The sequence below is a fragment of the Heloderma suspectum genome, chromosome 4 (assembly GCF_057233095.1).
Source record: "Heloderma suspectum isolate Gila_16-S chromosome 4, 16-S_ref, whole genome shotgun sequence".
NCBI classification, from domain to species: Eukaryota; Metazoa; Chordata; class Lepidosauria; order Squamata; family Helodermatidae; genus Heloderma; species Heloderma suspectum.
Genome location: NC_139461.1, coordinates 238,353,037 through 238,363,525, shown reverse-complemented (window position 1 = coordinate 238,363,525; position 10,489 = coordinate 238,353,037). Strand labels below are relative to the sequence as shown.

The following is a 10,489-nucleotide window of genomic DNA, read 5'->3' as shown; positions in this document are numbered from 1 at the left end:
AGTGGGTGGCCTGGGTTCTAATCCAGGCACTTGCCTATGTTCTCCATCCAAAATTATTGCTGCCGACGACACCCAAAAGGTAGACTTTGCCTTGTGAAGGAAGAGGAAAAGGAGAGAAGACATCAGGACAAAGGGTGAGGAAACCTCAAAGGCGCAGCGAGAGTAATTTCTTGACTAGACAGCTTGCCCCTCTGAAATCTTTGTGGCATACTAGATATCCAAGCAAAGATCACTCTTGAAACTCTGGCTCACATATAGTTGTCTACCTTTAACATGACTTCTTGGCTCCATTTCTAATCACTCACTGGCACTGCATTGAAATACTCCTTAACTGACCAGAGTACTATTTGCATCCCTGATGGTGAGTAGCATTTGCAATCAAGAGCCTTTACATTTTCAGTTCATTGAAGATGTGTTCAGTTCACTTGACAAATATCTGCATCTTGGGGTTTGTCTTTTTCTCCCCTTTTCTGTTGGTTTGCTAACACAGTAAATGGCCTACATTTGGAATGGATTACTCAGTTAATCCGATTGATATATCTAGATCTAGATCTCAATACATAACACACAAGATTTCAAGCTTCCTTGATTTGAGAGATTATATGTCTGTAGGATAAACCAAGATGGGGCTCATCTGCCTTTCAGACAAGGGCTCTGTGTTTGGAGGAAAATGTTTTAAAGAAAGTCAAGGGAGAGGAGGAAAGGATTTGGGCTAGATTCTTTTTAACATTTCCATTCTGTGGACACTGATTATCTTACTTGGGATTCTTACTTGCAATGCATGTGCCACTCTTGGCTACCAGGTGAAGTTATTGCCAGCAGAGTTTGAGTACAGCTGTATGCTGCTATTAGGACTTCCCAGCTAAGTGAATTTATTTTTATCACCAAGATCCAAACAGGTAGATTCACAAATGAATTTATAGACTGAACCTGCTTTCTAAAATAAACTGTTTTGTATGTCTGTGCAAATGCAGTCTCTGTCATAGAGCTTGAGCAAGGGAATGATGGGGATTATCTGAGCTGGTTGGTTAGCATATCAGCAACCTGTAAAAACACTTGGAGCAGGCTTGCTTGCTGGACAATACATTACTGAGTCATGCACTTTCTGCATCTGAGACAGGTGAGGATGGTGGGAACACAACGTTTTCCATAACAGGCTGTTCCTCTGGCCCAGGAAAGGGTGGGGACATAACCCCACCTGGCTGTTCTTCCAATTCAGAAGGAGGTGGAAACGTGACCCCTTCATTATCAGTATGTTCAGAGTCATGTTCTGGGGAGTCCACAAGAGCAGTGTATCCAGCAGGGGCAGTGTCTTCTTTTTGCTGCTTAGACTGTTCATCGTTTGTAGTAGAGGAATCGTGTTTCTGCCAGCGACGGCGGAAGCAATAGCAGAAGCTGCACAGGGATGATAAGAGAATCCCTTATAACCATAAGGCAGAGCTGGCACACCTCCCATACTGTTGTGATTTCCCAGAACCCCATGAGCAAAATATGGGCAGCAGCACATTGCAGTAACACAAAACAATTTGTCTAGGAAGTGGTAACATCATCTTGCCCATTAATGCCTGGACTCTGTGGGTGATCATTGTACAAGCCCCTTTAAAATGGGGTGGAGGAACAATATGAGTGTATGAGGGCTGGTGTTTCTTAAGAATCCTATGCAGTGGTGAAAAGGAAGGGCCAAAGTGTTAACAGGCCTCTGGGGAAATCATGCCAGGGGGAGGGGGAGTAGTTAGCAGGAGGACGCAGGTAAGGTAGGCACAGGTGTAAAGCTGTTCATACAGTCTGGTCCCAGAGGCCAGGGATGTATAGGAGAACTGGTAATCCAGATATAAGATCCAGTAATGGGGCCTCTCCCTGGGCTTATGTTCCTCCTGATCAGGAACAATCTGTGATAATTGGCTGCAAAGCCATTGTACTTCTAAGGATCTCTCATGAACCCTCAATAGTTTAACCCAGCCACCCAGCCATAAATCTCTTTCACCTTAGATAGGTTAGATAGGAAAGGTGAATACCCCAGAACTCACAGCACAATGAGGCAAAGGCAGCCAAGTGGCGGTAAGGAAAAGGCCACCATCAGCACGGAAAAACGACGTGATGGAGGGACTGTATGAAAAGAGACACAGGTTGTTCAAGAGTTTCTTGAATGGTCACAGCATCCAGAGCCAAACCACCCATCCAGCAGTTACATCTACCTCTATTAATTGCAGGAACTTGTAGTTAAGTGGGCACAGCTTCCAGAGAGAGTTAAGTGGGAGACAGGCACAAATATCGCAGAGGGAAGAGCAGTCAAAGGAAAACATCCAGCCAAATACTGTTGGGAGCAGGGACCAAATCCACACATGCTCATGCCTGTTCATTCACTAGATCAGGGGTGGGAAACTTGTGGCCCTCCAGATGTTCTGGCCTACAACTCCCATCAGCCCTAGCCAGCACAGCCAATGGTGAGGGATCATGGGAATCTGGAGGGCCACAAGTTGCCCACCCCCGCCTTATTTAGTTTAATATATATATATATATATATATATATATACACACACACACACACACACACACACACACACATATATACACACACACACACTTCTGATTAATTCATTACACCCTATAACCATTCTCAGACTCCTGAAATACTAGCTCTCACCTCTTCCTCCAGTTTGTGCCACTAACAAGGCAAGATAATTGGAAGCTCAGGGCCAAACTCGATGCAACTTTAGTTATGTCTTTGCATTTAACTTACTTTTTTTTTTAAATGTAAATAGCTTCAGCTGGAAGTGCTGATAGCAATTGTGATTGCAGCAGGAAGGAGGAAAACATAACCTTTCCTCTCTTCTCTGAAGCTGGCATTTGCATTAAGAAGAAATCCCCTGCTGGCACCAATGGGGGATTTCCTCCCAATGCAAATACCAGCTTCAGAGGGATTTTCCTCAGGACAGCAGCAGGAGAGGAAAGGGTTACTTCCTCCCGCCTCACTAGCTGCAATCCTGATAAATATCAGCCCCAAAGCTGATGTTATTTACATTTTTTAAAACCTGCATGTTAAATGCAAAGACACCTTCAACATCACATCTAGTTTGGTGCTGTGTCTGGCAGTCCAAGAATTCCTGCTGGAAAGTCCAGAGGCGACTCTAAGGAAGTAAGACCCCAATGCCCAATTCTCTCCACTCTGATACATACCTTTCATATTCCTGCAGTCCTCAGCTTTTCTGGCACCAGGATGCAAAGTAAGCCAGTTATGGTGGCACAGAGTGCAGATGGTTTCCCCATAGTGCAGGCTGTAGCTCCCAATTGGGCAGAGGACACAGCTGTCAACTGTGGCTTCACTATATGTTCCAGGAGGGCACAAGGCTGTCAGGCAAAATGGCAGATAAAAGCAAAGAGAGGATTGTAAAGTGAAAGGAGCAGAGCCTGGGATATTCCTCCATCAGGCTAAGGAAGGTTGGGGAGGGAGTTCAAAGTTGGGCACATATAGTGTGGGCCCAACCCAAGATGCATCTTTTGCAGCACTGGCCTCCTCAAGGGAGTTCTCGGAATGTCTCTCCTCGAGTTAAGGGAGTCATGCTTAGTGCAAGATGCTGAATGGGTGGACATCTGGCTATGACGGGATGGAATCTGCAGCAGGACTCCAAGAGGCACTCAACAGAGCTGAAGAAAAAGTTCTAGGGGAAAGACACAGCAGGGGGATAACAGCGAGGGACAGGTGTGGCGGGAGGCTTCTCAGGAGCGTAGAGACTGCAGTCTATGGGACCAAAGGCTGTGTCTGAGGAGGGATGGGGCAGCAGCTCATGGATCACCTGCTCCACTCACTACAGCAGTCGGGACAGCGTGCCTGTAGCTCCTGTGTCTGTCCATAACCTCTCTGGCATTTTCCACCCTCCAAGAAGTTGAAAAAGGTGTTGATGAAGGCATCACGGGAGGCAACTGACTCTACCAGGGGAAAGCGTTTGTTCTTTTCCATGAATTTGGTTATTGCTTCCTTGGCCTGTAGGGAGACAGGCAGGATGGTCAGGGAAGCAAGAAAAGAAGGAAGACTGGGAGGTCTAGGGGCTAAACTGAATGATATATGAAATACATCATAGTGTGTGTGTGTGTGTGTGTGTGTGTGTGTGTGTGCGCGCGCGCGCGCGTGCGCGCATGCCTTGAAAAAGGGAGAAAAAACTAAAGGAGCACAGGGAAAACACAGGAGGATAATGGTTTGATGACAATGTCATGTAGATACCTTGTAAAAGTGTGCGATCAAAGTGTAGCAATGTCACAGTAAATGCCTTACATGGAAGCGACCATCCCCTTCCTCATAATCTTGGATAAACCTCTTGCTTCACAGCCATGGAGTTCTTGCACCACAGTAAACAGCCCCACCCTCTTAGGTCAGCCACTGACAAGGGCCAGCTTGTGGATGCAAGAAGCATCCACACTGACAGACGTTGGCTAGGTGAGAAGGCAGCGAACAGAGTAGAAGAGAGAAGTTATGCAATCCCTGCTCCAGAAGAAGCAGCCATTCCATGAGAAGCACTGTGTGAGCACTAGCCTTGTTCCAGCGTGGTTGATCAACAGATAAAAGACATAGTTCTATTTTGCACTGCACAAGGCAGCTCCACAGCAGACATTTGGCAGAAATATGTAGTTAGAGAACCCTGGCAAGCCATTTCCTGGGAGGGCAGAGATGAGCTTTGGTGACGCACCTGCTGCAGATTGGTCTTGACAGCTGACTGATAGCATTCTAATGCCAAAGCATCAATCTTGGGGGAGCAGGACTCATCCCAGTCCTTCCCAAAGGGAGATACTAGAAAACAAAGACAAATATATTGCTGTCCTTGTGCTGAGTCCCAATTCCCTCTTCTACCAGAGCACACAAGATCCAAGTTCCTGCCATCATTCCAGAATACTGATAAGGCAAAGTATGAAGTACGTCTACCATATGCTGTTTGTCATTCACTTGATTTATGAATGCAGTAAGTACATGATGTTAATTCAACTTAGAATGCTCTTGTTCATGATACATTTCCAACACAGCTCTTGCTGCTGAAGAAATGGCCTTCCTACCACTCCAAGGAAATGTCCTTTTATCCAAAATCTGCCTGTTCTAGAACAACCAACAAAGGGACATTTTCAGACAACACTTACTTCTAACATTTTCAGTAGGCAACTTCAGCTGATAAATCCTGCCTTTCTGCGTGAACCTCCACTATTCTAAATTTCACTTCCACCCAAAACTGTGATTGAACCCAACCATTCTGACTTCTTGTATCAGCCTCTACAAAAGCCCTGCATTTTGTGGTTCTGACCTTTTAGCTCTACCTGGAGGTTGAACTCATCCAAGGGTTGCTCCAAGGTGGGGAAGCAGGTGGTGTCCCCAGGTAGGAGCTCACTGTGGAGGTGGGACACTACTTGACTCAGATGCTCCTGCAGGGTCTTCAGAAACCCACTTGTCAATGCTTCATCACACGAGCTGGTCTGAAAAATCAGTAGGACCTGCAACTCTCCACGTATGTGATAGCCTAGGAAAAGGGACAAAATTAGTAGGGACAGAAATGCAATTTCCCCTACCAAAATGAGGACTGGAAAGACTGTGGAAGCTGCATCCTCCACATCAAGTTCACTGTGAAGGAAGATGTCAGGAGATGGGAAAGAGATTAGGAAGACCTAGATTAGCCTTCCCCAACCAAGTGCCCTTCAGATGTTTTGGACTTCAACTCCCATCAGCCCCAGTCAACATGGCCAATGGTCAGGAATGCTGGGAGTTATCATCTAAAACATCTGGAGGGCACCAGGCTGGGGAAAGCTGACCTAGATCCTGGGAAAGACAATGGATTCTCAAGAAAATGAAGAGATAACAAGATACGCTTGGCCACAGGGTCTAGCCACAATCCATAACCTCTCTCATATTTCTTGCTAGTTATGTTCCTTCCACAGCCTCCTCTTGGCTCCCGCCTGGTAACATATGGATCAAAATCAGTTATTCTCTTGCCAATCACCTCTAGAGTCAAATGTTCATTACTGCATATTTTCTCCATCCTTCACGACAGCAAGGGATACACTTACCCACCACTGTGTGATAGAAAGTCTTGTTATAGGGCTGGTGTTCCTTTGTGAAGGAGATGGTGCAGGCATAGCGTCCACTGTCCTCAACACGAAATTTATGTAGAGTAAGGCAAGCATCACCATGGACAGAGTGGGGTTCTGGAATCAGAGGGCAGAGTCATACAGTCTGAGAAGGGTAACACTCCAATTGAGCCAGCCAATCAATCAGACAAGGCACCTGTATTGAAGTCGAGAAACTTCAAGAGAAACCCCCAGCCCTTTAATATTGTTCCAGCTCCATGAGGAAATTCAACCCCTCTGGCTCTAGTCTCTTTGGTCTCTGACCTACCCACTGCCCAGACAGTCTTATTTTTCTTGCCACTCTGGTGCCGTTAATGTCCATACAAAATCCCTTTTTTGAGCCCCAACTTTCTATAACACACATCGTATTTTAAAAACTATACACCAGGCAGCTTGCATTTGTGATTAACCTAGTGATCTGTTACTGCTATTTTATAACTAAGTTGTATGTTATCGTTCTCTCGCAGCTTGTTTCAGTCATTACTTTTCAGTAAAAGGGATCTTAAAGAGCCAAGAAGATCTGTGACATAGTTAAGTTAAACCGAATAGGTAGGTGTTTATCAATTGAATTCCCAAGACTGGCATTCAAGGCAGCTGCTCCAGTATTTTTCATAATCTGCATTTTAAGATGTTGTGAAGGAGCCACCACATCATCCACTGAACTTCCCAGACTTGAATTCAAGCAACCATTTTCTAGTCAACGTGGGTTTCACATCTGAGAAGTTAAAACAGACATATCAACTAATTTTCAAGTTAATTTTTCATGCACCTTCAGACTATTGTGCTTGAATTACGCAGGTGTGTGGGGGGGAGGTGGGGGGTCCCATAATGAATTCCACAAATCCCCCCAACATCCCCACCCCACCAATTTCAGCCAAATTATGGCCTCCATGTAGCAGTAACTGGGGAGGTGTCACAAAAGCGAATGGGCTCCCCTCCCCTGTAACTCTCTAACACTTATTAAGAGGTGGATCCAGAAGGAAGCTGGCTTGGGAGGCTGATTGTGTCTCTTCAGAGTGTAATTTACATCTATCTGACCAATAGTGAATCTAGAGGTGGCCAGCATGGGCTCTTGCCTAAGGCATGGCTAAACAGAGGACACAGGTAAGATAGAACTTATTCCTGCCATAACATATTTGGAAAACAATTTCTTTGGCCCAAAAGTTCAGGTCTATCCGGGGTGCAAAAAATTGCTAGTTATGATCTGAGGTTGACCATGCTAACAAGACATTAGAAGCCCTGGCATAAGTGTTTTCTCCCAAGGGACCTTCCTTTTCTTTCCCTCACATGTCTGTCCCTGACATCCACAGAGAAACCTAGAGCCCCGAGCAATAAGGCCTAACCTCCGTCTTCCAGGATCCAATTGTAGGTGGGATTACTACCAATCACAAAATCCATCTTTGCAGGCTTGCAGGGTACTGCGATTTTCTGGGCACCAACATGGACAAAGATGGGATCTGAAAGAATCAACAGCCTATCGTCAATCAGGAAAAGAATTAATTTGACATTGGTCTAAGTTGGCGGGAAATGGAAAGACAAAGTTCTTAGTTGGGGTCTACATTAACCAAACACATCTACAGAACATCTATCACCCAGGTAGCTCAGTTGGTCAGAGCACAACGCAAAGGCTGTGGATTCAAGGCCCATGCTGTCCCTGTGGGACAGATGTCAGTCTGCAGCTCCTCTTTTCTTTCAGAGACAGGGACCATAGCTCAGCAGTTCTTTGCATCTAGAAGTTTCAGGTTCAGTCCCTGGCAATCCCTTGCATCTCTAGTTAGAAAGACCAGGTAGCAGGCATGGAGAAAGACCCCTGCCTGAGACCCTAGAGAGCAACTGCGAGCTAGATGGACAGTTGGACCTCGTATAAAGCAGCTTCCTAACAGGAGCAGGTTTATTGCTTTTGGTGCAGTGCAAAGAGAGATGAGTGCACCAGGATTATCTTTGCCAAGTAAAGTGGAAAAGATTATTCCCTCTACTTCAGAGCAGTCACCACCCTGTTCAAGATTAAGGGACTCCTCTAGCCACTCAAGTGAGCTGGATTGTTAGACCATCTTGGGATGCCCAAACTAAAAAAAAACACTATAAGATTTCAGGTGAGTGTATAACCATTGTAACAGAGACTGGAATATGGAGACTTTCTGCCCCAAATCAATGGTATGAAGTGGTATTCGTCGAAACCTTCTGGCGATAAGCTATGGGTAGCGGGGAGCTGCAAGACACACAACGTATGGCTACTGGAACATGATGAAACAAGGCCACAGTGGACAAGAACTCTGATCTTAAGGTGATATCCACATCTATTGCTAGGGATCTAAAAGCAGTGTTGGCTGAATGGAACTTATCTTTTTATGTTCTCACCCATCTCTTCATCAGGTGATGTCTCTTCAATATGTGCCAGTCCTGAAGTTCCATTGTCAGATGAGTACAAGTCAGGGAGAAGTCCGCAGGCTGAAAAGAAGATAAGATCTCAGCAAGCTGCCATCCTTGGAAGTTAACTGTATTATCCAGGCTGCTGGACCTCACTGTCCATGAAGCTGTACTTCCCAGTATCAAGGTGCACCGTGAGATCTGAAGCCCAGCCTGCAGCTCCCAATGTCTAGACCAGGGGTAGGCATAAGACAGATCAGGATCTACTGGGAGATGTTTGATATGCAGACTGGCAAGGTTTTCTTACTCCCAGTAGTTTAACAACAATACATTGTCTGCAATGGTTAGTTTTATTCTAATAGATTATCTTTCAGCCTGTGTTCCTCACCTGTAAAATATGAGTAAGACTTGGTTGCCTTTGACCAGGTCTTTGTGTAGTTCTGCTAGCTAGTTTTAGAGTTCTGCATTAGAATCCCTAATCTGTAGTAACTTAGATGTTTCCAGGGCAGTTTACAATAAATTCATACTTGTATATGTAAGTTAGCCCAGAGTATACCTCCTGGGGTACAAAAGCTTGTTTAATAAGGAGATGGCATCATCTAGCCACCATTTTGAATATGGCTGTGTACTCTTCCCCCAGGCCCCATGCTACTATTTTTCTCCTGAAGCCAGTTGGTGGACCTTAGGATTCTAGTAAGAAACGTTGATCCTGAAAGCCTGAAGTCTAGAGCTTCACCACAGCTCAAGCCCCATGCAAGGGGTCCATAAAAAGGGTGGCCATTTTGCTCCAAAGCAATCCATGTCAGAGGTGATTCTTAGGCAATTCCATCTGTTCACAGCCTGATTCACATATAACGACAACCTAGAGTATGGGTTGAGTATGGGTTATCATTGAATCAGGAGCTGACATTTCGTACAAACCCTGTACTATGGTTTAACTATGGGCTGTTAACCACAAACAACCGAGGAAGAAAACCCACGCTTAGTTGCTGGGTTGTGAACTCTGGGCTGTTTGTGGTTAATAACACATAAGTAAACCATGGTGCAGGGTTCGCATGTTAATGACAACCCACAATTCAACAACCCATACTCTGGGTTGTCCTTACATGCAAACCAGGCCTATGGGATGCTTCCAGATAAAGGGCTCCTGATACTACCAATCAGAAGGCACTGTGCAGTTGTTCCGCCTTTTCTTCCTTAATAGATTTTCTGTGGTAAGGAAATGAGATGGACGTGGTGGATAAACATGGGAGGGTTAAGAGTGGAAGAGAATGACATCCAAACCTGCTGCCCACATAAAATTCTGTGAGCGAGCCAGAACCATGATGTAATAAAAGCCTCATGAGGAAGAGCACCCATGCCAGAGTCAAATCGTTTTTACACGCAGAAGCCCACAGGTAAAGTATGTTTCACCGACATGCAGATGCAGTGATGGGGAAAGCTTCCCCTTCTGATTTTGGCCTGTTAGACCACTGTTAAGGGCTCCACGCCCTTGCTCGATCCATAGCTGCTTGCTCTACTGCTTCCTTGCTCCGGGTATTATGTGTTCCACATCCTCGGGTGGAGAGAATCAGCCGCCAAGCAATGGGAACGCTCCCCCCGCAAACCGGCCACCTCGCTCTAGCCCCTCTCCATACCGGGCCCATGGCAGAGCAACAGGACCAGGATCCCCAAAGCGACTCTGGCCGCGGCCTGGCAAGACATGTAGCCGGACTCCAGGGCAATCGGGCGCACTCCAGAGCGGAGGAAGGCGTCTCTTCTCTGTCGCCATAGCAGCGGGGACCTGGGGATTCCCTGCTGGGACAGAACCCGCAAAATTCCAGCACGAGCCAGCCGGTTGCTACACTACCGAGACCTCCTTCGTGACGCCACAGCATTCTAACGCCCATCCTTTTCCCCGCTATTCGACCAGAAGGCGTGGCTCGGCGTGTTTATTCCTCCGGCTTGTGTCTGGTCCTCGACGGCCACCGTTCGCGCGTTCTTTATACGTCATTAACGGGTGTCAGCTTGGAAGAAATCT

General features: G+C 46.1%; 1 protein-coding gene across 3 annotated transcripts; it reads right to left on the bottom strand.

Moving 5' to 3' along the window:
- Positions 1 to 587: 587 nt before the first annotated feature.
- LOC146348306 (zona pellucida-binding protein 1-like) lies at positions 588 to 10,457 on the bottom strand. Of its 3 annotated transcripts, none has more exons than XM_084852821.1 (10): positions 10,319 to 10,457; positions 8,461 to 8,550; positions 7,446 to 7,559; positions 6,043 to 6,180; positions 5,286 to 5,498; positions 4,683 to 4,783; positions 3,808 to 3,982; positions 3,178 to 3,348; positions 2,028 to 2,106; positions 588 to 1,395 (listed from the first exon to the last, which is right to left on the bottom strand). In XM_084852821.1, the coding sequence occupies exons 1-10, from the start codon at positions 10,356 to 10,358 to the stop codon at positions 1,095 to 1,097; spliced, it is 1,422 nt and encodes a 473-aa protein (XP_084708947.1). In that variant the 5' UTR covers positions 10,359 to 10,457; the 3' UTR covers positions 588 to 1,094. The 3 variants fall into 3 exon arrangements, with proteins under 3 accessions (XP_084708947.1, XP_084708945.1, XP_084708946.1); XM_084852819.1 differs by having other exon boundaries at positions 851 to 1,395; positions 10,107 to 10,393; XM_084852820.1 differs by lacking the exon at positions 10,319 to 10,457 and adding an exon at positions 9,754 to 9,887 and having other exon boundaries at positions 857 to 1,395.
- Positions 10,458 to 10,489: the final 32 nt, after the last annotated feature.